The 24644-nt window shown below is 42.6% G+C and overlaps 1 protein-coding gene across 1 annotated transcript in view; it reads right to left on the minus strand.

Moving 5' to 3' along the window:
• Positions 1–18859, minus strand: part of C9 (complement C9) — a 53935-nt gene extending 35076 nt beyond the window's left edge. Inside the window, exons 1-4 of the mRNA XM_032415326.1 lie at positions 18627–18859; positions 5307–5412; positions 4646–4790; positions 4127–4274 (exon numbers count right to left, since the gene is read on the minus strand). Of these exons, the coding sequence (XP_032271217.1) occupies positions 4127–4274; positions 4646–4790; positions 5307–5412; positions 18627–18703 (476 nt within the window). The 5' untranslated portion in view covers positions 18704–18859. The remainder of the gene's footprint in view (positions 1–4126; positions 4275–4645; positions 4791–5306; positions 5413–18626) is intronic.
• Between the last annotated feature and the right edge of the window lie 5785 nt (positions 18860–24644).

Genomic DNA, 24644 nt, shown 5'->3' on the forward strand with positions numbered 1-24644 from the left:
CACTTGATTCTTTGATCTTCTGAGTCTTGTGCCAAAAAGAAAGATCACAGACTAGTCTTTCATTAAGAATTATTTGTATAGCCCATTATCTGATAATTGATTACAATATCTTTCAAAGAGAATTGGAGATGGGTTGACTTACAAGGCACTGGAGTCCGACTGAGCACCAATATTTGGAAATGTTTTTTCGTTTTCCCACCACAGAGTAAAATTGAGGTGGGTGAGGGGGGTACTCTTCTTTTGGAAGGTGAAAGTTAAGTGATTACAAAAGGGGACTGCAGAGGGGAGAACGGGCTTCACAACTTGGATGCCATGGGGTTGTTAAGCTTCTCAAGTTTATGAAAAATACATATGTATGGAATCAAAGATTTACTGTTGGTTCAATAGATTAGTTAAGCCACTAATAGTTGAGGAAACTATTACCTTAAAACTTACCTGTCTCCCCCTTAGAAAGTCTTTTTGCACCCCACAGTATGCATACCCCACTTTGAAGGTTTTGTTTTACAGAACAGCAAACTGACTAGTTGGCTGGATCCATCTGGAAAGTTACAATGAAACTGCTCCACAGTCTAAAGCACAACTAAGGAAGAAATGTTTCAAAACTTTTGACTTGGTTCCACTACTACAGAGACAGCCAGTCTAGTCTAGAATGAGCCAATTTTTTTTTTTTTTTTTTCGGCCAAGAAACATGAAAACTTCTCATGGATGGAATGTCATCGCCTGGGAAATAAAAAAATCATGTGTATTTTGGCAGCACCTAGAGATGCCTGTTTTCATGCCAGCATCTAGAACCATAGGCAGTTCCCATTTACCAGGTGACCAGAAAAGAAAGCTCCCTCCACAGAAGGGGTGCTATGCTTAGATCACATAAAAAAGTAACTCATTACCATACATCATTTACAGCTGGTTTGGATTTATATTTTTTCAATGAGTGCAAGTTAGGGGATTTCCCTAAACACTTCTGGAGAATCTCAAATGCCTACAAGGCAAGAGGCGGAAATATTTGTGATACAAGGGAATTCTGCTGGCATTAAGAATTTAAGGGGGAGTTCTTCAAATGAAAAAAAAAAACAGGTATAAATTAATGACTGTGGGTACTTATACTTTCATGTATGAAAGAGTCTGATTGTATATGACTGCTCATAAGACTTGTTGAGATTTTCCAGATTGGATTGTGTAGAAGCAGTTTATAAGTCTGTTGCTATGACGAGGGTGTTTACTCCTATTACCTCTATTCAATATATCCCAGAAACCCTTAGAAGAATAATGGTGATGCATGGTAAATAAATACATAATGTTCACGGGATTGAAGAATATCACCAATATAATAAAGCATGCCATTCTGAGAACTCTTCTTAAATATTAATCACTGATTTCTACTCTTCTATACTCTTAATTCAAAAATTCGGATAATTAATAGCAACTTAAGGAGTTTCATTGGTTAGTTTTGCTTTGAAGCTAAGGTGTTGATTTACAGGTTTTGCAGTGATGGGGGAAATGATGTGGGTGGAGATGAGCATGTGGGGAGAGGCCAAGGTAAGGTGGCATGGTGAAAAAAATATAGTTTTATAAAAGTCAGAGAAACTTGGGTTTAGTTCCACTGGAAACTAAAGAGTTCTGCTAGAATCTAAAGAGATAAAATGGTCTTACTTGCTTCTCTCATTTTTCTTTTTTCTGTAAAGTGAATGTAATACCTCCCCTGACAGCCTCAGGATTATTATGAAAACTCTATAGAGAAAAAAATGTAGAAAAGAAAGTTCAAAGTATTATGCAAATGAAAGCTGTTGGAGAATAATAGGCTTTAGGAAGACTAGTTATAGGTAATTGTTCATGGTAATGGGAATTTAATAAAAAATGCTGGTAGATTTATTCTATGAGGACCTACCTCATTTTTCACCTCTTCAGCCAACCTTCCCCATAACTGGGATCCCACCCTCTTGCTTGATCCTGAAGACTCAGCCCTGTGTTATTCCCTGTCACCAGCCCTTACCGTGGCAAAGCATGATATATTTAGCCAGCTCTCTAGGATGCCTCATTATGAAACTTTCTAGCAAATGTTATATCATAAATTTTTTTCTCTGAACAAAGAAAATGAATAGATTGTGAATGATTATTTTTCAGCTGAGCGGGCTAAAATTTCTGTATCCTTTCACAAGGTGCAAATTTGCATTGAGCGAAAATACATAATATATGCAATGCCCTGCTTCAAGCCCATCTGTTTAGATTAAGGAGAAAACTGTTTCTTGGATCCCAAATAAAGCAAAAACAAAGTCATAATGGACTTTCACCACAGACTCACAGTGTCTCCCTAAGGAAAGCAGCAGAAGAGTCAGAACTCATTGGAGCATGCAGTGATCTGGTTCTAAGGTTTCCGACAACCCCCATACCATTTACTGACAATTATTAAAAGAACCTCCTCTGTTTGGAGACAAAGACTGTACACTGGATTCAAGACTCCTACCTTTAGGCTAAGGGCCAAAGACCCTTAGTTCGTGGGCAATACTTGAATGTCGCTAGGACAAGATTTTATAAAGTGAATAAAGGGTGTATGAAATGTTTTATCTGGTGCCTGACTCTTGGTACCCTGGACTTTTCTCCTTATTGAGATTCAAAAGTACAAGTTCCATGTGGCTTAGAGAGAGAAGACATCTCCATTTATAGCCAACCTCGATCCAGAGGCCTTCTCTTAGGAACTGCCCCCTATCCTGGTGTAGGGTTTCTCAGCCTGAGCACCACTGACGCTGTGGGTCTGGCTGCTCTGTGCACTGCAGGATGTTTGGCACCATCCAGGGCCTCTACCCACTGGATATCAGCGTGCTACCTCACCCCCTGAGTCCTCCATCCCATCCGCCACAGTTGTGACCCCCTAGAATAGTTTCCCGACATTGCTAAATGTCCTCTGGGGAAAAAAATCACCCCTGGTTGGGAACCAGTACCTTAGTCCCTCTATTAGCCTTGCTTTTACCATCATCCCCATCTTCTTTCCTCTCCTTATCCCCATTCCCAGGACTTAAGTCCTGAACCTGAATTTATTTCTAGGGACCCAGTTTCAATCTTACCTGATGCCAACTGACAGTATTTTAGAAGCACTTATTTTCATTAATTCATGAACTGATTGACTGATTCACCTATTTGTCTACTCCCCCCCACCCCCCCAGGGTTTATGGAGCACCTATGATGAACCAGGCACTGAGATCATGAGGTTGATAAGACACATCGCATGACAGGCAGTGAAACAGAGCCACGTGCCATCTCTGTCAATAGACCAGTGGACTTGAGAAAAGCTGTGTCTCTGTTGAGTACAATTTGCCAAGAAATTTACCCAAAGTACCTTTGCTGAAAACAGCTCAGAACAACAAATGGAAACTATGTCATGGATATCCCTGGGATCTTCTCTGACTATATGGAACAGAACAGAACAGCACCTCGGGCCTACGTCATTTTCCTAATTCCTAGAGCGCAGGTCTCTGGGTGACGGTCTTTATTCTGTGACACTCTGAGTTCTAAACTGTCCAAGACCTCTCATCCGAGCTTAGCTGGCCAGAGCCCCTATGTTTTGTACAGAAAGTGGGTGAAACTTCACTTTGTAATGAGAACCAGAGTCTCAACACCATCACCATCCCATCAGAACTGCTTCTTCTGCCCTTTCCTCTCGGGTCGACTCTACAATGCTCTACCTCCTGAGAACTGATAACCTGGCATAGATCCAGGACAAGTTCCCAGGGAAGACAGCCTTACCGACAATTCAAATATTTGAATGGCCAGACCTACCACTGGCAACTCAATGTCAAGTGGTAACATGTCACTTGAACATTGTTGTGGCCTTCCTGAGGTTCACAACCGAGGTGTGTCATCTCCTGATGGACTCGGAGAAAATCACCTATCCTCCAGATTCTACAGACACCCTCCTGAGGCCAGGCGCTTCGTCCAAATGATCTCGAGATACTCATGTCACACTGACCTTCTTTTAAGCTCAAGCATGTTTCAAGCAGAAGGCAGACCCGGGAGCTGCTCCCCACCCCCACCCCCCGCCCTCGCAGACCCTCCACCACCTTAGCGCGGCAGGCAAGACAGAGGTGCCCCTTTCACCCATCTTCATCTAGAAACATTTAAGCCAAATACGGACCCATAGCCTGCTGTCCGAGCCAGCTCAGATTCTTCCACGGCCCTCTCACGGCAAGGGGGATGGGGATCACCTTCACAATCATCCTCATCTGAAAAGTCCCCGCAGTCATTGTCACCGTTACACAGAAGCCGCCTCTTGATGCACCTGCCTGCAATCAAAATCAAGACAGACACTGCGCGTCTAACGACAGATTTCCTTTCTCTTCCTGAAGTTAGCAAATGGACTTTAATGATAGAGGGGAGGGAACAGGCACACACTTGAATTCTCAGAAGCACCCTTTACAGTTATTTCTGAATTCTTTTTTTTTAGGGTAAATCTAAAGATGCCTTGTTTATTAACTAACTTGTGGAAACCAGGAATCATTGTCTCTGAGGCTGCACCTGCCCCACAGCGGGGTGTGCTGTTCAGCATTTACAGACAGCCCTCTGACCGGCCCCTTTCGCACTTGGAAACACGAGCGTGTAAAAGCAGGCTTCGTTCTTTTCGCTCTGTGGTGAGCAAGGGGGACGCAGGGATTACCTGTACCACATTTAAAGTCATTGCCACAGTCCTCCTCCATGTCTGCACAGGGCTCAGTGGGCTCACACTGTCGTCTGTCTCCCACAGCGTCTACACACTTCTGCCCGTTGTATTGTCCAAAGATCTCAATGCTCCTTGAGCGGAACTGTGTAAAACCAGCTGGAAATATTAGAATTTCAATGGCCAAAAGGGATAATGATCTAAAACTGCATCCACAACACTGTAGTCCTCCAGACCCAGTTGAGTCGATGGTTTTAAGATGGAAGCCCTAGCACTGGGTGTTATATGCAAACAATGAATCATGGAACACTACATAAAAAACTAGTGATGTACTGTATGGTGATTAACATAACATAATAAAATAAAATTAAAAAAAAAAAGATGGAAGCCCTAAAAGCAGTCACTAATGTTAAAGTAACACCTTGCATGCCAGGGTTGGCCATCTCTCCTATAGCATCCGGGTCCTCGTGGCATGCATTTACTATTGTGTGCCACGCTGAGATTTCCAGGCAAATTGAGCCTCGTTCACGTAGATATTTATCTTTCCTTCTTAGTTTGGAACTCAGCTGGAGGCTCCCTGCCTCCTAGTCCTTTTCCTGGAGATGCTGGGAACACAGTTTCCATTTGGGGTCATGGGTGGGGAATGACAATGAACACTTACCATTTGTTTGAGGCAAGGGTCACATTCTGACCATTCGCTCCAGGAGCTCATTCTGCAGTCGATGGGAAATGGCTTCTCGTTCTCTTGTATTATCTGTGGGCCATGACTAAGATAACAGAACGCGTCAACTGCATGGCATGACTAGTGTCTGTGTCCACGAAGTCTTCCCGAGCCAGTCTGATTTATTTACTACTTTTCTGCCTTCCAAATCAAAGGACTTATCCTTTTTTTTTTAAGATTTTATTTATTTATTTGAGAGAGCGAGAGATAGAGCACAAGCAGGGGAGAGAGGGAGAAGCAGGCTCCCTGCTGAGCAGGGAGACCAATTCGGGGCTTGATCCCAGGACCCTGGGATCACGACCTGAGCAGACGCTTAACCGACTGAACCACCCAGGTGCCCCGCAAATCAAAGGACTAATCCTTTTACTAGATCTCTCATTTGACATTTGATTGTATGCTGCTCTGTGTTTTCATCTGGTTTTCTTGTTGAATTCTTGTACTGCTTTGTGACTTAACTTTCAACCTAACCAAAAGATAGTAATGGTGATGAGAAAAACGGACAAGTCATCCTGCTGCCAGTTTTACATTGATTAGTCTTAGATTTCCCACTACCTTCTGAACTCAGTGAGGCTAGAGACCTTGTTTCACTTTGTGTCCCCCAGAGTCTGAAAAAGCCTCCAGTTGCCTGGTTCTCTTGCAAATGTAAGCCAGCCAGCCCAGCCGCTCCTATAGCACCTGGGAAGCCCAGCTTCCTACCCCTGCATGTGCATGTCCTAAACTGCAAGCCTTACCACTTCACACTCTGCTTCAGGACTGACCCCTCACTGTTCTGCATTTTCACACCTATACTTCGGCCCTTATAGCCTTCCCTCTCACCCCCAGACCCAAAGCTCAGCTGTGTTTTTCTGGCTTTGAACTTTTTCTTTCTCGGTTCACCATTTGGATCTCTTCTGGTCACAACACCTCCTTGGATGATTATATCCTTCAATGAAAGAAAAACACCAAAACAAAACCAAAAGCAAAAGCCACTGAACAAGAATCCTATAAATGCTCTGCCCCAACTTCCCTGAGTTGGCACCTGTCCTTTCTAGAGGGCAGCCTCTTACTCCAAAGGGCTGGCTTGGTAAGGCCAATGCCTCCATGAAGGCTCTAGATCCCAGCTCTTCTCTGAGACCTTGACCAATTGAATATGTTATTAAAGGTCTTCCTCACTACCAGTTTCTTTCCATGTGTTGTATATTGTGTTCAAGTCTTTGATACTAAACAGAAACAAGCAAATGAATGAACAAATAAAACCCTCTTTGTGAACTCTACATTTCCTTCCAGCTGCCCGCATTTCCCCCTGCACTTCACTATGCCACTTCATAAAGGAATTGTTATCAACAAATTTATGTTTTTCTTTCATTAAAAAAAAAAAAAGAGTTTCATCTCCTCCTTCAACCCGCCATGCCCCTTTAGGTACCTCTTAAATTCTCTCATCCTTTTAGCCAACTTTCTTGGAAGAGTAGTTTGCACCCTGTCTTTTGTCCCTCACTCCCCAATCAGAGCTCAGCCCTCCTGCCCCAGGGACACTGCTCTGGCCAAAGTCAATGATAACTGCCTTGTGGCTCACTTGGTCCTTTCAGTGCTTCTCTTATTGACTTCCTCACAGGGGTCAATGCAACTGGCCATTCTTGCTGTTTAAAACACTCTCTTCCCTTGAACTGAATGACACTAAACTCCTACCATTTCTTCTTTCTCTTCTTTCAGTTCTCCTACTCGCCCATGTAGACTCCTCCTCCTTAGATAGTCTCTGGAATGCTGTTTTCCCTCAAGGCCCTCTCCTTGAATCTTTTTCTTTTTCCTCTCTATACTTTCCCAGGGCTTTGGTTTGCATATGCTAATGACACTCAGAGATAAGTCTGCAGTCCAGACATCTCTCCTCAATTTTAAGCTCTTGAATATAACTCCCAACTGGACATCTGCACTTGGATTTCGTTATGGTCCATTGAACTCAATGTATTCCCCAAACAAATTCATTATTTTTCCTCTCCTCTCAAAGCTGTACCTCTCCCTGTACTTACTGTCTGGGTGAACAGCACTTTCATTTATGCAGTTGACCTGGCCAGAGGCTTGGGTGCTGACTGTCTTATCCTGCGTCCCTCACACTCATCGCCTGTAGCTAATCAACCAGTAAAATCTGTTGTTTAGTCTCATAAATGATTCTCAAATTCATCCGTCCTTCATCTCTGCCAGACACTTCTCTGTTCTACACTAAAATTACATCTCTCCTGGATGACAATAATTTCTTGCTAATCCAGTTTCCATAAATCATATACAGGATCTTTTAAAAATGCAGATTTGATTGTACCATTCCCCTCCTGAAAACGTTTCTGTAAGCTTCCTATCACTCTTATGATAAAGTCCGAATTTTCTAATATGGTGCGGCCGGCAGAACGACTCCCCAAGATGTCCACATCCTAATCCCTAGAATCTGTTAGTATTTTACCTTACATGGCAGAAAGGGTTTTGCAGATGTGACTAAGAAAGATTATTCTGTATAATCTGGGTAGACTCATTCCAAACATGTGAGCTCCCAAAAGCAGAAGAGTGGTTCCGGGAGATGTGAAGACAGAAGAGGTAGGAGAAATTCAAAGCAGTAGAAGGGACCCCACTGGCTGTTGCTCGTTGTGAAGGTGGAAGGAAGCCATGAACCAAGGAAGGCAGGCAGCCTCCGAAGCTGCAAGAACCAAGAAAATGGATTCTCCCCTAGAGCCTCTGGAAAGGAATGCAGCCCTGGGGGCACTTTGGTTTTGGTCCAGTGAGACCCACCTCAGACTTCTGACCTGTAGAACTGTAAGATAAGATAATACATTTATATTGTTTTAAGTCACTGATTTGTGGTAATTTGTCACAGCTGCAATGAGAAACTGAACATGGTCTAGAGAGCTCTACATGGCCTATCTCCTTCCTAATTCTTCAACCTCACTTTCTCCATCGAAGCTTTAACCACATTGAATTGAAATTCCCAAGATAAGCTACTTTTTCTCATGTCTTCAGGCTTTTCAGCCTTCTATTTCCGATTTACTACAGCGATCTCGTCTTGGGCATAATGGCTTTTTTTCCCGCGTGAACATTCCCTAAACTCCTTGTGTAATTTATTTTTCTCTGTACATATTCTTATAGAATCTTGTTCTTCCTTAGGTCATAAGCACCTTGGCAATCGTATATTTCATTTAATTAATTCACTCACTCATGCCTCCATTCATTTATTCATTCATCAAATATTTATTAATTGTCTCTATTTGCTAGGCATGTGGGATATAATGGTGTGCAAAACAACAAAACAAAATAAAGCAAAAACTATGATCCCTAAACTAAAAGAGCTTATATTCTAAATAACAACATCAGTGAGCTGGGACACTTCTAAACCTGTGCAGCTTGCATATCAAGTTCTTGGAACAGAGTAGGTGCTCAGTAAATGTTTTCTGAACACAAATGAATAACTACGTGCAAGAAGGGGCAGGAAGTTCTTGATCATGTTTTCTTGGGCAGATCTAGGTCTATATTTTTCTAGGTTACAATCTCCTAGTGAACCACCCACATTCTACTTGTGCACGATTTGTCTGTCAGTAAGGCAGACTTTCAGACTGGAGACATCCTACGCCATCCAGAAAATCAGGGGGTCTGATAAGCATCCATCTTTTAAAAGGACAGGTTAAACCTATATTAAAAAGGCTGCCAAAACTCTTTGGTGAACCTGCTTTCCTGGAAGCCTGAGTATTAGCGTGAATCTGAAACTACAGGGCTGAGAAATTCTCTGCTAGAACTTTTCCATAAAACTCCGATCTCCTCTGGAACTACTGGGCCTCATCAAGAAGCAATGGCAGATGCACCTTTATGATCTATAGCAGTGGGTCTCCATACACTGCATGTCATAATCCTCAGATATTAAAAATAGGAATTTGTATAATTGTGATTGTCACTCCAAAACAATTAAATCAGGCTTTCTGAGGATGGGCTCCAGGCACCAAATGTTTTTAAAAAGTACCCCAAGTGATTCTCATGTTCATGCACTGTTGAGAAACACTGCATCAGAGCATATTCATGAAATCTGAAAGGGTACAATTCAAGTAGCTTGGGGGTGCTCATTATATCAATATAGCCCAAACTTGAAGCTACCACTAACTTGAAAATATCACTGAGCTGGTTTATCATTAGTTTTGGGAATTACTCTAGGCTCTATTTATTAATGTCTCTATGGATCTTTTCAGTATCTTTGTTTCTCCAGTATTAGTCCTGTTGCCTTCAACTAGATTATCCGCTCCTGTCTATCTTTTTTGTATTTATCACTTACTTAGATGGTCAGGTTAGCATTTTGTTTTAGCATCTCCCCCAAAGAGATTACTCCCTTGGTTCTAAAAAATTCACCCTATAGATCAGTGACATGATACTTTTAACCTTCCCACCTGCCACTGAGAACAGCTTCAGTGAATAACCAGTTCAGAGGGTGAAGTACAGAATGAAGGATCATTATGGAAGGTAAAATCCACTGTAAACACTCCAGAGTGAGGAGTGGGCAAGCCTAGAACCCAGCCAGTGATGGGGGCTGATGAGAAAGGCTGTTCATCTCTTTCACACACAAGGACCGGGATCCTGCTCCAAAGATATTGGCATCGCCCATAGACTGTTCTCTAACATCCTTTACATAAGTAATAGCACCGCATTAATTATGTACACACTGATTCCCTTCTTTCTCAGCTTCTAACTAAAGAACTCCGTTTCTTACTTACAGATTTGACTCACACTCTGGACTTAGTAGAGAGCTCTGGCTTTGATCTTTTATTGCCCTCCTAGACCACGATTTGGATTCATCCCTGGAATGACCCTCTAGGAAAGTCCTCTATCACATCCTTGCCCTGGGAGTGAGACTTACAGCCCTCTAGATATCAGGCGCAGTGTATTTGTTGGCTTACTAGTTCTGTCATAACCAGATCCCACAGACCATGTGGCTGAAACAACAGAAATTTATCTTCTCATAGTTCTGAAGGCTAGAAGTCTGAGATCAAGGGGTCTGCAGGGTTGGTTTCTTGTGAGGCTTCTCTCCTTGGCTTGTAGATGGCCATCTTCAGATGATCTTTCCTCTCTACAGCTCTGTACAAATTTACTCTTCTTATAAGGACTCTTCTTATAAGTCGTATTGGGTCAGAGCCCACCATAATGACCCCATATTAACTTAATTGCCTCTTTAAAGACCCTACCTCCAGATACAGTCATATTCTGAGATATTGGGGGTTAGGACTTCAACATATGAATGGGGGGGAGGGGACACAATTCAGCTCACAACATTCAATAAAATTTTTTTAATTAAGCAGTTTCTTCTATTTGTCTACTAGTTTTACTAGACAATTTTCAAATCTCATTTTCTCATTAATCTTTTATTCTACCACTGAGACTTCATTTTGTAGGCGTTATTAGTTCTCTTTTACAGATGAGAAACTAAAACCAGAACTACACTACTTATCCAAAGTTGGACAGTTAGTGGCAAAACTGGATTCGGAATCTACTTCTCTCCACTCCTAGTTCACTGCAATTTTGCCCTGTTCCCTACGCTGCCTCCCCTTCCCATCACCAATCAAATCCTAAAAGGTCATAGTCAACACTTTTTGGATATAATAGTCTTATGACTTTTTAGACATTTTGAAATACAGTAAGTTAACAAAAATTTTCTCCTTCTTTCTTTCTTGCTTTCTCTCTTCCTTTCCTTCCTTCCTTCTTCCCTCCTTTCTTTCTTTCTTTCTTTTTTCTTTCTTTCTTTCCTTCTTTCCTTCTTTCTTAATAGAGCCATTCTAGGTAAAGCACATCAGTTGGATAACTTGGTTCTTGCCTGGATCTATTTTAAGCTTAAACCTAAATGATGTCAAATTAGGCAAAAATAAACTGAAAAGTGTGAGCATCTGGCTGTTTTCTCTTCATTGCACAAGATACCTGGTTACTTGGAGGCAAAATAAGCAGGACTCTGGGGAATTATCAGGAGGAAATAGTAGATTATGCAAAAGGAATGTGTAACTGAAACGAATGTACTACATAAATATTAAGAAAGAAGATAAGTGATCTTGGATAGCTCCTTCTGAGCCCACTGCTCCTTCCTGAGCTCCTCTGACTCACTAGGCAGATAATGTTTTGTGGCTCAAAGACTGTGTATGCACCATGCTTACCACCTGCCTTTCACCCTGCTGAGTTATTAGGCTGAGTGGAGAAGTATTTGTAAAGCACTTTCTGGATTCCTAGATGAAATGTGTTTATCAAGTAAAACGTATCTCTAAGTGTTTCAATCTCAGCTTGAAAGTCACTTCCCAGATCAAAGTGATGTATATCAACACGACAGGAGGTCTAACTCTGGGCCAGGAATGCATTAAATGAAGGGCCCTTGATGTATGCCTGCTTCCATCTCCGGGCCATGACAAGTTTCCAGCTTTAGTAAAAGGAAACCTCAGGAGCAGCTCACTCTCCAGGACACATTGTGGCAGACCCAGGCGAAAAAACACCTGCCGTAGGAAGGAATCTTTTTGTCAATAAATAAGACAATGTGGCTCCTTTGAGTGGAGAAATATAAGCTAATTAGGACTGCATTCTTAACCCACAGATCTGCCAATTGGCTTAGTTCATGCAATTCATCAAGACGAAAAGATAATATAACAGCAGTGTCCAACACTCCTTTTTTTCAGGACCTTTCCTGATTTTCCAAGTATTATTTAGGAGCTTCTTTCATGTGCTCCCAATGAGGCAATATTCAACGACCTTTATGGAGGGCCTGCTCTGTGTCAGGAATGGTTCTAGTGGCTGGGGCTACAAAACAATGTCCTTACCACCATGGAGCCTACATTCTAGTGGGTGAGATACACAATAAATGAGTATCCAGCAACTATAACATGCAATATCAGTGAAGACATATGAACTGTAAAGGAAAATAAAGCAGGATAAGAGGATAGAGAGGGCTCTAGGGCTGGGGTAGGGGAAGGAGCTTTCTTATATAGGGTAGTCAAAGAACCCTCTCAGAGGAGGTGTGGTGATGTAAAAATGTGTTCACAATTTTTTTGGTCATTCTTCCCATCAAAGACGGGGTCTATGTGCCCTCCACTTGAAGCCGTTAGTGTCTTTCTTAACACCTTGATGAGCAGAATGCAGTAGAAGTGAGCCTGGATCACTTAAAGGTTCGAGAAGGCCATGCAAATTCTGCTGGTTTATCTCAAGACATGTGCTCTGCGAGCCTTTTCCCACTATGTATAAAACTGACTACCCTGAGTCTACCACATGGAGGACAGAGAGAAAGAGAGAGATAGAGAGACAGATTCTCAAGGAAAATCAATTGTTCCAGCCCCTAGCAGTTTGGGTCTTCCCAGCGCAAATGACAGACACGAGTGAAGAAGCCATGATAAGAATCCCAGGCCCAGCCACCATCTGACTACATCCATGTAGGAGACCCATGGGAACACCTTCACTGAGCCCAGTCAACCCTTGGACTCATGAATCAGTAAAATAATTGGTATTGTTTTAAGCTACTGTCTTGGGATGGTTTGTTACATAGCAAAAGTGACCAGAACAGAAGGTGATACTTGATTAGATACTTGGATGAATTCAGAGAGAAGCTATGTGAGTATCTGGAAAACGAGTGTTCTATACTAGGGGAAAGTAAGTGCAAAGGCCCTGAGACAGTATGTCGGAGACACAGAAGTACGGTGACAGAGCAGAGTGAGCAAAAAGAGGGTGGCAGACATGCCTGGATAAACAGGTAGGGTGCAGCTCCTTCTTTGTAGGCTGTGGTGAGGAGTTTGCATTTGATTCTGAGCTTGATGGAAATTCTTAGAGGAGTATGAGAACAGGAGTAACACCCAGAGTTATGTTTTCAAAAGATTTAAAAATGTCTCTCGTTGTTAGATGGAAAACTGATTAGTGGGGTGTGGGCAGGATGGATACAGGCCAGAAATGATAGTGATTTGGGCTAGAATAGTCACAGTGGAGATAGCAGGCAGTGGGCAGATTTGGGATATATTTTAAAGGAATATTAACAATATTCCTTTAATTGACAAAAAGATTCCAGACGTGCCGTTAGATTGCCCATGGGAAGGATGCAAATAGAGAAGTCACCTGTGATTCCCCAGTTATTACCTGAGTAACTCTGTGAGTAGTGGTGTAGGTTGGGTGAGGTAGGTAGAGAAATCAACGGGTATGTTTTGGACATGTTAAGTTTGGGATGCCTGTTAGATTTTCAAGAGCTGCTGACTTAAGTAATTAGACATTGTGTTCAGGGAAGCAGGGTGCACCATAGATATAAAATTGAGAGTTGTCAGAATGTAAGTGCTATGTCGCTCCATGAGGCTGGACGTGAGTGTGTGTCTGGAGTAAGGCTGAGGATGAGCCAACATTTAACGGAAATGTTACAACATGTCTGTAGGCTGATGGGAATGATTGCATACAAAGGGAGCTATTGGTGATGCAGGAGGGAGGGGCAGAGTTACAGGAGCAAAGTCCTTGCAGAGGCTGGAACAGAGGAAGCCTGTGCACGAGTGAAATGGTGACAGTCACAGGAACATATCTCCCTTAGCATCATGGGCTTCACTCGGAGACATTGGCTGAGTTTCAGTCGCTGTGTATTTGTTTATATTCCTAGAATCTTCTGATCCGTAGTCAGGCGCGTTATCCATTGCGCCACTGGCCCCGTTGTTTATATTCCTTAGTAGACTGTAAGCCCAGTGAGGGCAGAGACCCTTGTAACACGTTCAGTATTAAGCTGCAGTTCTTGATGCAATGTCTGGCCCGTGTTGCAAACTCAATAAATATTTGCTGTACTACCTGGATGAATAAACAAATGACCATCCATGTCCAATAGTAGTTGACGAATAAATTATCTGTTAACTTGTATTGAATGTGAATATTAAAAACACAGGTGTATACCACCAAAGAAGGAGCAAAAACTGACATTTTGGATATATTCAATTTAATAATTAAGCCTAGCTTTTCCATTAACAGATGTTTGGGTACTTTCCCAGATTGTTGAGATAAATTTAACTCAAATAAGTGGAATGATAATTGCTAACATTTGGGAGTGTTTAGTCTACATCAGGAACTCTTCGAAGCGTTTATTCTTATAACCTTACTTAATTTTTACATCAGCTCTATGAGATATCTATGACTAGTATTATCACACTTTAAAGATAATGAACTGAGCCACAGAGATGGTGAGTAATTTTCCTCAGGTTACACAGCAGAGGGCACTTGGTGGCCAGGTTGGGATTCAAACCCAGGCAGTTTCTCTCCAAGGGCCACCTACCTAGCCACTCTTGGGACTTCTAACTCCCAGTTTAGTGCTCCTTCTTAACTATTTGAAAACTGAAGAACAAGATAAATATGAAGATTATAACTACACCAAAACCACACCACCTATACATTCAAAAGATGAATGACAGATTGGGGGAGATGTTTGTAATTCATACCAGAGACAAAGGACTAGTTTATAAAGTGGTCATAGAAATCCATAAGAGAAAGACAAGAAGCTCAACGGGAAAAAGAGTAAAGGACATGGACAGTCACAAAGGAAAACATACACATGGCCTTTAAACAGATAAAAAGATATGCAACGTTATTGTGGGAATCATTTCATAACGCATAAAAACATTGAATCATCATGATGTACACCTGAAACTAATAGGATGTTGTATATCAATTATACTTCAATTAAAAAATAATAAAAAGAGAGAGAGGGAAATTAAAACTATTTGAAGATACCATTTTTTTACCTATGAGACTGGCAAATATCAAAAAGTTGGCCCAGAGTTGTTGGCAAGGCTGTGGGTTAAATAAGCACTCTCACACTCTGCTGGGGAAAGTACAAAGTGGTACAAACCTCCTGGGGCCACGGGACCATTTTAGCAAAGTGACAAAGGTGATTTCCTTTTGACTCCTTTACATCACTTCTGGGAATTAGTCCTCAGGTATAACTATCTACTTGCAAAATGATATAGGACTAAAAATATCCATTGCAACATTGTTTATAGTACAAAAGATTGGAAACAACCTAAGTTTTCATCAATCAAAGATAGATTAACTGGACTGCCTATCCACACAATGGGAAATTAATCAGTTGTGAGGAGAATTAGGAAGTTCCTTCTAAATTGATGTGGCAAGGTTTCCAGGATATATTGTAAAGAAAAAAGGAAAAAACAAAGTACAAGATAGTATGTAAAAGAAAGGGGAAGTGTAAGATTACATATGACTCTATGCTTTAATCTGCACTAAAACATTCTGGAAGGATGCACAGAAAGCTAATGAAGGTGGCTGCCTCTGGGAATAGGGTAGGGCAAGAGGGGTAGGATTCTAAGTACTTTATATGTAAAAACGTAAATCTCATGAAAAGTTATGGGTGGGGAAATCAAGACTTCTCAATGTATACCTTGTTATATTTTTTGACCTTTGAACCGTGGGTTCAATATGTTGTTATTTACAAATTAAAAAAAAAATATAATGATAGCTGTGCCCATGGAGCCCTCAAAGCTGCCCCTTCACTGTGCTAAGGACATGGCATGAATTATCAGGAATTTCACATAGCAAGTCACAGTTTTATTCTCAGTTTGCAGGTGAGGGACAGATTTAGAGAAATCAAGGACTTTGCCTAGTGTCACAAAGCTAATAAACTATGGACCCTGGAATCAAACTCAGGCCACCCAGTTCCAGGGCCTGTGTTAAGAAGAGCTATGACTATACTAACACACTGGTTTTAACATTTCTACTCCACTTTGAGAGACCTAAGAGATGATGCCCTGCTTATGACCTGTCCTCATGGGCCCTCTTATGTTTATCCATCCCCAATGATTCTCCGGTAGCAATAGCTCATGGTCACTGTGGCTCCAGGTTAAGTATGTGCAGCCAGGTGATAGCCCCTGAAGGCTAGCTATAATTCTATCCCTTCCTTTCCTCAACCAGAGAGCCTATCAAAGCAATAGCAAGTTATTATTTTAAAGAATATTTCACATATACTGAGTTTTGTGCCAGGCACAGATGTTGTAAATACAACATATATATAATAATTTAACTGTCACAGAGACCCTTATTAGATAGGTGCTGTTGTTGTCACTGTTATGGGGTGAATTGTGTCCCCCCACCCCACCCCCCAGAAAGTTGAAGTTCTAACCCCTGTACCTCAGAATGTGACCTTATTTGGAAAGAGGGTCTTTACAGAGCAAATCAAGTTAAAGTGAGTTCATTAGTGTGGGCCCTAATCCAATATGATTGGTGTCCTTATAAAAAGAGAAAATTTGGAACCTGACAAACATGCACAGAGGAAAGATGATCGAAGATAGCCCTGTGGTGCCAGAGGCAGGCGCTGGAATGAGGTGGCTATGAGCCCAGGATGCCAAAGATTGCTGGCCACCGGCAGAAACTAGGAAGAATCCTACCCAGGGTCTCAGAGGGAGCACAGCCCTGCAGACACCTTGATTTCAGACTTCCAGCCTCCAGAATCGTGAGATAATAGATTTCTGTTGTTGGAAGCCGCCTGGTTTGTGGTACTAGGAAATGAATGCAACTGCCATCCTACAGATGAGGGAACCAAGGAACAGAAAGGTTGAGTAACCTGCCCAAACTTACATGGTTCGTTCGTTAGTAATGGCGCCTGGAGCTGAGTTTGGGAAGCCTCGCTCCAGAGGAGTGTGCCATTCTGATCAAATCTGTATTTAAAAAAATCATTTGCAAACTCCAGGTCTCTGGTTGAACTGTGTGTCTCACTTCATGACGGATCTGAACACTCTGTTTTGATCTCACCCTCTATCAAGGGGCAGAGCACCGAGTGTTCGAGCAGGGTAACCCTAACAAACTCCTAAGGGCCTTGGCGGTGAGAGCGCTCCAACCCAAATCCGGCTCAGCAGTGCAGCTGCTTAGAGCTGGGGGGCCGACCAAGGGGCCTTTGTGGTCCTCCCTGCAACAGCTGAGTGTGGCCGGGACCCGGGGGCACAAACTTCAAAGTGGTTGCAGCCTTCCCTGCAGCCTCTCATTTTTGATCAGCGGGAGTCTCAATCCAGGAATGTGGGTTGTTTAAATTATTTTTTTAACTTAAGAAAGGGTCAGGGTAAGTACCAGAAGGCTAAAGCAACTTTCAGTAACTGCCTTCCCAAATCCCCCTTGTGCCAGATGCCCGGTAAGTGAAAATGTTTTCTGAATGGAACAAGGCTTTTTAGCTCTCGGGGGTAGAGGAAGTGAGGGCACGAAGGAAAGCCTGGTGCAGCCTTTAGCCGAACCCGTGCTGGTCTGTGCAGCAGCTCCGTGAGCCCCTACTGGACGGCGCGGCCCTGTGAGCGAACCACCTGCCCAGTGGGGCCCGGGAGCTGCGGGGGCCCCCGCTGCAGCCGAGGGGCTAAGGAAGATTGCTTGCCGCGGCCATCAGATTCCAAAACAGAATTTGGTTAAACCAAGAGTCAGATGACCAAGTGGAAATGGCTGCAGGTTGCAGTGATGTCTGGGCAGAGGGTAAGCGTCTGGGCAGATATTGTCCCCCAGCTACGCTGTCAAAACCCGAAATAGTTCAATGCTGTCCCCAAATTGGATCATTCTGTATTGGACGGTGTACGTGTTCTCCAGCAATTCTGGGTACAGCATAGGTGTTCAGTAAGCACATAGTACCTGCGTGATTTGTTTCCTGGCTCGGCTTGGTATGAGCTTCCTGTTCCCAATTAGGGTCAGAACAAAAGGAGAGAAAGTCAGTCTTTGCAGGAAGCATGGCTGACAGGTCCACAGGATGGTGATTCTTCTTGAAAGGAAGAACTACAACCCTAAGCCTGAGGTCAAAATGTGTGCCTCTGGACACAGCTTGGGATGTCAAGGAGGAGAAGCAAAATGCCTAACCTTCGCGTGACACGGGGGCACAAAGGTAAGGTAGCCAATTGTCAAGAGTGGTAGACAATGGAGGCAGAATGAGGGAGAGACTAATTTTCTTTCTTTTAAAGTTTTCGCATGTGAGATACTGATATACTCAGGTTTATCAATCATACCCTGGTGAAAACCAGCTTTGTTTCATAATTCCAAGTATTGAAAGACTATCTTGGCCTTAACATTTGAATGCCTTGTCTAAAAGAAATTGCTGGAAACGGCCACAGGTTTCCTTAGAGAACTCTCAGAGACACACCCCTGCACTTTTCCTCCCCTTTTTTCAAACTTTGAGGCTATCTATCTCAATGTGGGTTGACATTTTTTTTTTTTTTTTTTTTTTTACCTGCTTTCCTGCTAAGAAGTAGACCTTGAAATATCAAAGCCGGCAGTGAAATTCCAGAGACAAACAGAAAAGCGACTCACCTAGGAGTGGGCCCAGCGGTCAGGACACTGATTTCTATAATGCACAGAGCCAAGGCAAACCTCTGGCCCGCAGACATCTGCTCTGGCTAAGACGGCTCCGCAGTGTATGGCCGATAGGTCCCGCAAGGCGTTTATCTGCAAGGGGCCAGAGAACTGGGGGGACAATTATTGCTTGTTTTTGGTCAGGATTTTTGTCAAACTGGGCTTCCTGGGAGCCAAAGTCCAATCAAAGGAGAGTCATGTCGTAATTCTTGGCCTACTGTTTTCTCATATTGATGAGCATATTCGGGCACCCAGCCCGTGAGTGCTGAATTGACTAAGATTAGTGGGAGCGTTGAAAACAAAAAAAAAACAAAAAAACAAAAGAGAACTCCAGTGTTTCTCATCTGGGGAGACTCTGGGTGGAAGGATGAGAGAGTGTGCAATTTGGGGGAAAATGGGCCTGGGGATGGTTCTCAGAGAGGCATAAATTAGTAAAAGAAATTAGTCAAAGAACTGTGGTGACTGGAAAGGAGGCAGGGACCGATGTGGCCATCTGAGACTGCGCCGTGTGGATTATTGACGCACGGGTGCCGCCAAGTGCAAAATGCAGTTACAAAGCTGGCTGTCTTTATAGACTCGGTGGATCATTCTGAAGAATCTAGGTAAACTCCTTAAGGCGTGTATGACATCCCACAGGAGGATACGTTCTCCTTATCTCAGAAGTGCACCTGTCAGCAAGATAGATCCTGAGATGGAGCAATTTGCTCCAGTCCATCCTAAAGGACCCCCTCCCCTGCATATTTTCACTTTCTCTGGGACTGGTGGAAGGGGTAAGGTGTTTTCGAAGTGCCAGAGAATGTGGGTGTCACGGTTGCTCTTAAAACACTGGTTGTACGATAGAATGACCCGGAACCTGTGCAAAGCCATTGATGTCGGCCCACCCCCCACTGGATTCTAATTTAATTGATCTGGGATGGGACCCTGCATCCGTATTTTTTTAAAGCTTGCTGGGTCATTCAAATGCATGGCCAGGGTCGGGATTTAGAATGACCAGCTTGAGAAGCAGTATTTCATTAAGTTTTTGAAAAAATGTCTGCGGACACAGGACTTAAGGGGCCTTCATCAATACTTATTAATTACAAAGAGGCAATTTTCAAGCATTAGCACATACACAGTCTGATAAAAAACAGAGGGTGGGGTTGGGGGATAACAGACAGCTAGTTTTTCCAGCACCACCTTACCTTTCCACTAATGGTCCTCCTTAGAGTAAAAGTTATTTATTCTCCACAGGCTTTCTTGCCTTTCTTTCCTTTTCACGTGGAGAGTTTGAGATCTCTCATGGGGCTAATTTCATTGGTACCTGAGTTTGTTGTCAACCTGCAGACAGTGCAGAACTGCCAAGTAATGCGGTGATTCGAATGTGGGCAGCAACCCTCATCTCTATGCCAATGATGAAATCTATGCCCAAGACACTTCTTGCGAGTCTTAGCTAATGACAAGTGGGCTGCATCCAGATAGAGTAGGAATTTGTCAAGCATGATGGAGCAATGCTGAAGAGTCTTACGTGGCCTCTCTGGACCCTGCCAGGGTACTTATCAGAAAGAAGGACTTGGAAGCAGGCAAGATAAGATGATGCTTTATGCTAGTTAGACTTAATGCTCATTGGTTAGACTTTGCGATACTTGACTTGATAATTAGATGTGAATGAACATTGAAAATCACCTCTGTCCTTGGAGACTGACTGAGTGTCCTTTACCCCCCCACCCCGGGTGGGAGCGGGGAGAAGGGGAATTCCTTAGCTGGCTGGTTAAATGCTGAATTGCTCTGTAGAAGTTCTATTTATTTTATCCCCATGGTTCAGGCTAAATGTAATGTAGCAAAGGAATGGGAGCAGTAGAATATAACAACAATATATTAATTATATATTATATGTTAGTGACATGTAAAATATAATATACATTACATTTTTGTAATGCTTTTAACTCCTCTTTGCCCTTAACATCTATTATGTATCTGACATGTTTTTAAATGAAGTTTATACTTCAATTATATCTAGGGGAAGTGAAGCATGCTAGACTAGAGAAGTGAAAAGAATAACATTTTTATTTAATATGTAATGGCTTTCAAAGAAAAGAAAGGATAAACATTTATCAAACTTTTATAATGTGTCAAGCTAATAGACATATATTGTAGCTAATATATACATATATATATATACATATACACACACATATATATAAAGTCTCATTTAATCCTCAAAATAATCCATTGTACAGTTGAGGAAACGGAAGTGCCCTGAGATTACATCATTTGCCCAGCATCACCCATCTGCAGTTGCTCAGAAACTGGCATTTGAACTTGGTGTGCCTGCCTCCACGTCTCCGGCTCTTCACACCACACATCAGGTCTGTTGCTGTTATTGTTTTAATTATGTCACGTTAAACAACATGAAACTATAAAGTTTCTCACTAAACCCTCTCAGCTCCGTAAAAGGTAGGCTTCTGGTTTAGCTTTACAGATGAGGTGCAGAGAAATACAGCCAAGACTATGCGGACAAAGCGGCAGAAGTGGGATTTGAACAAACATGTCTTCAAATTCTGATGCCAGAGTTATCCACTCTGCTGAGGGCTCTCAAAGTTTTCTCCGCTCAGGAGCCTTAAAAAAAATTTTTTTTTTTTTTTAATTTCCCTTTGGTTTCAATTTGCTTGGGAACTTTGTGGCTCTAAATTATATTTATTGCACAGTAATAATAGTTTCTCCTGTTTTTAAGGCAGAGCTACGCACATGTGTACATTAGAATGTGTGACCATCAGGCAGAAACACTTATTTTTACTGAAGTGATGTAAATGTGTTGGGCATAATTTCCATCTGGATCTCTTAAAGTGATGCAAGCAGTTTTCTGGAAGTTTATTATTAGAAATTTCATGGACTCCCTCAGTGTCCAGGGATCCCACGTAGGAGCTGCCATCTCATTCTGTATCTGTTTCTGACTGAATCCGGAAAGATCCACGGATCGTACGCCACTACGCTGAAATTGTAGTGCTTTCACTTAAAACACACCCACCCACCCGCTGGAGGGAATTAGAATTGTCAAATGGCAGCCCCTTGGTTTGGGGTGTGTCCTGCTTGCTGCTATGTTCTCAACGTCTAGGATGGTGCCCACCACTATTAGGCTTCAACAGAGAGTGGGAATTATGCATTAATAGATGAATAAAGAAATATAGATGAGGAAAATGCTGTCCAGGAAGGGGAGGTGACACTCCCAAGGTCACACAGTCAGGGGTGGGGCAGCATCAGATTCTAGCTCTCTTCACTGTGGCTTCCATGCTGTTTTCATTACAACACTTTCAAACAAGCTCTTTTATAAAGAAAGAGGAACAGTTTCTCTACGGAGTGGTTCTGGGGCTGTGTGTGAAGTTCAATGGGAGTGATGTAAGTCTGGCGATCCCTTTACAGTAATAAGAATTCCTGTGGCTCAGATCTGTTTACAGTCACATGGAAGTACTTAGGGCCCCCTTGATTGCATTACAGCACTTCGTTTAAGGAAAGACTCAAGACAATCCCTTGTTCTTTTGAAGTTGACAAGATCTGGCTATGCCACCTTCGCCCCTTCTGTTTACCGGCACTGTTGACTGTCTGCACTCACCCAAGACTTTAGACACTGTCTTCTCTCTCTCTCCCCACTCTAACTCCAGCCTTTCCTTTACTGATTTCAGTGTTCTCTGAAGTACCACCCCACCTCACTCTTTCTTGATTCCATCAGTTCTATGAATATTTATCTTAATCCCATCTAGCCCACTGTCCTAGTGTCATTCTAACACCTGTAATGGCTTCATCTTTGCAAATGTCAATATCCTACTGTCTGATCACGATTTCCAAGTCTTCGGGTTACCTCATCCTCTTACTCTCAATATCCCCTTTCTTTGCTTTATTGAACATCCAGCTCCTTGATCTCTCCACTTTGGGTTTCTCTTATTGCGCTTGCCTTTGTCAGCCACACTTTTTTTGCAGTCTGTACCAGCTTTCTTCCCTTACTACACGGTTATGCTCAGCCTATTGCCGTTTGCCCTTGGCCTTCATTACTCCACGGAAGACCTCCTTATTGCTAAATTTGGTGGACACTTCTTGGCCCTGATCTTTGTCCCATAGGGGCATCTACCTGGACTGGCCATTCTTATGCTTTAAAGCTCTCTGTTCCTTTGACTTTTGTGGTACAACATTTCCTCATCTTCTGCTTCTCTTTTGCCAGCTCCTCTCCCTTGTCTATCATGCAATGCTGATATTCCTCAGGGGTCTGTCCTCTACCCTCTCCACTTCTCAGTCTATCCCTTCTTTTCTTATCCACTCTTAAGATTAAGCCTACTCTTCAGAACCAGAAGTCTCAGAAGAGTGGTTGGTTGAAGTTCCCTTACCAGAATCTTCTGGGTTCTTGTTTTAGAAGTACAGATATCTAGAAGTGAAATTTTTTGAAAAATGCAAACTTATGCTGTTACTTTCCAGCTTAATAATCTTCAAGTACTTCTAAGAAATCTCAAGGTGGACTTTGATTTCCCTATGGTAATTTGAACTTGCTCTGTCTAAAATCATGCACATAATTCTTGCCCTGTCCTTGTCAAGGAAGCTCTTCTTATATTCTTTATTTTCATTAATGAGTCACCATTAACTGTCTTTCTGGTTTCTATATCTGGAAGTCATCTTTCTTTTTATTGCATTAGTATTTTGACAGTATGCATAGTGGTAAGTGGGCTAATAATGGGTACTTCATAGTTATTCCATAGTTATTTCAGAGTTACAGGATCACTGGTTGATTTCACTTGGCTCAGGTATGTTTGGTTTCTGGAACTTGGAACTTTGACAAAAAGAAACTAGTATTTGAGGACAAAACTGTATACAGATTTATCAATTAACAACATGTAAACACAACTAAATATAATAGGGGATGATGCTTGGCAAATCCTAAATTCTTTTTAATTTTCTCTTTTAAAATTGTTTTTTTGACTCTGCAGCCTCAAGGCTGAACTGTGAGGCTTACTGACCAGGGAAGGAGATGGTGGAATAAAGCAGCGATTGGTCACCCATGAATCTCAAAGTAGTGGGGTAGCATGGCTTGTGATGTAAGTAATGTGAGAAGACTGCCTCTCCTGCTGGAGCAGAGCAGTTGTGAGAAGTGAGTGTTTGCCTGGAGATGAGTGTTTGCAGTCGTCTTTCAGGCCACACTTTGGAATGAGGCCAGCATGGTAAGGAGGTTGAGGTCAGAGACAGATGTTTCTTGCCATCTGGAACTCTGGGAGAGCAACTTCCAGACTTCCCCAGTATGGGGGAAGCCAAACCAGAACAAAAGTGGTTGTGGTGTGTGGTTGGACAGAGGAGGGACTGAATTTGGCCTCATAGGTTTCTTTGGCTGTTGTGGGCCACAAAGGATACCAAGAAGTTCCCAGGCCCTGAGGAGGGATAGAGAGGGTAGCTGGCAAACTTGCTGTCCATCAAGAACAATGTGGCCCTACAGTTGAGGGCAGAGATGCAAAGGCCCAGTTAGTGAGGGCCAAGGTGGGGGCCCAGGCTTCGGGCAGAATCACCAGGCCTTGTAGGTCCCTCAGCTGCATGAAGAGGACCAGACTCCCCATTCTTTAGCCAAGAGTATTAGCTATAGAACTCACAAGGTAGTAGCCAAGTAGAATGAGGTATATGCTGTAGACACTGGAAGAATCAGAGGACAGTACAAGGACTTGTCTTAGGATCTAAGCCCCTTCTCAACCTTCCTCTTCCCCCATCAAACTAACCATCATCATGGAGAAGAGCAGGAAAAGGGGAAGAAATGTGAACCACTACGCACATAGCTGAGAAAGAGAATACCCTTAGAGGGAGTGACCATGACTGGGTCAGGGTGGCAGGACCTGAATAAATGTTGTCATTCATACCCAGCAGAGTGGAAACCTGTGAGGAAGAGCACATTGGGGAAAGAAAGAAAGAAAGAAAGAAAGAAAGAAAGAAAGAAAGAAAGAAAGAAAGAAAGAAAGAAAGAAAGAAAGAAAGAAA

Source organism: Phoca vitulina, unplaced genomic scaffold, assembly GCF_004348235.1.
Source record: "Phoca vitulina isolate PV1807 unplaced genomic scaffold, GSC_HSeal_1.0 scaffold17, whole genome shotgun sequence".
Lineage (NCBI taxonomy): Eukaryota > Metazoa > Chordata > Mammalia > Carnivora > Phocidae > Phoca > Phoca vitulina.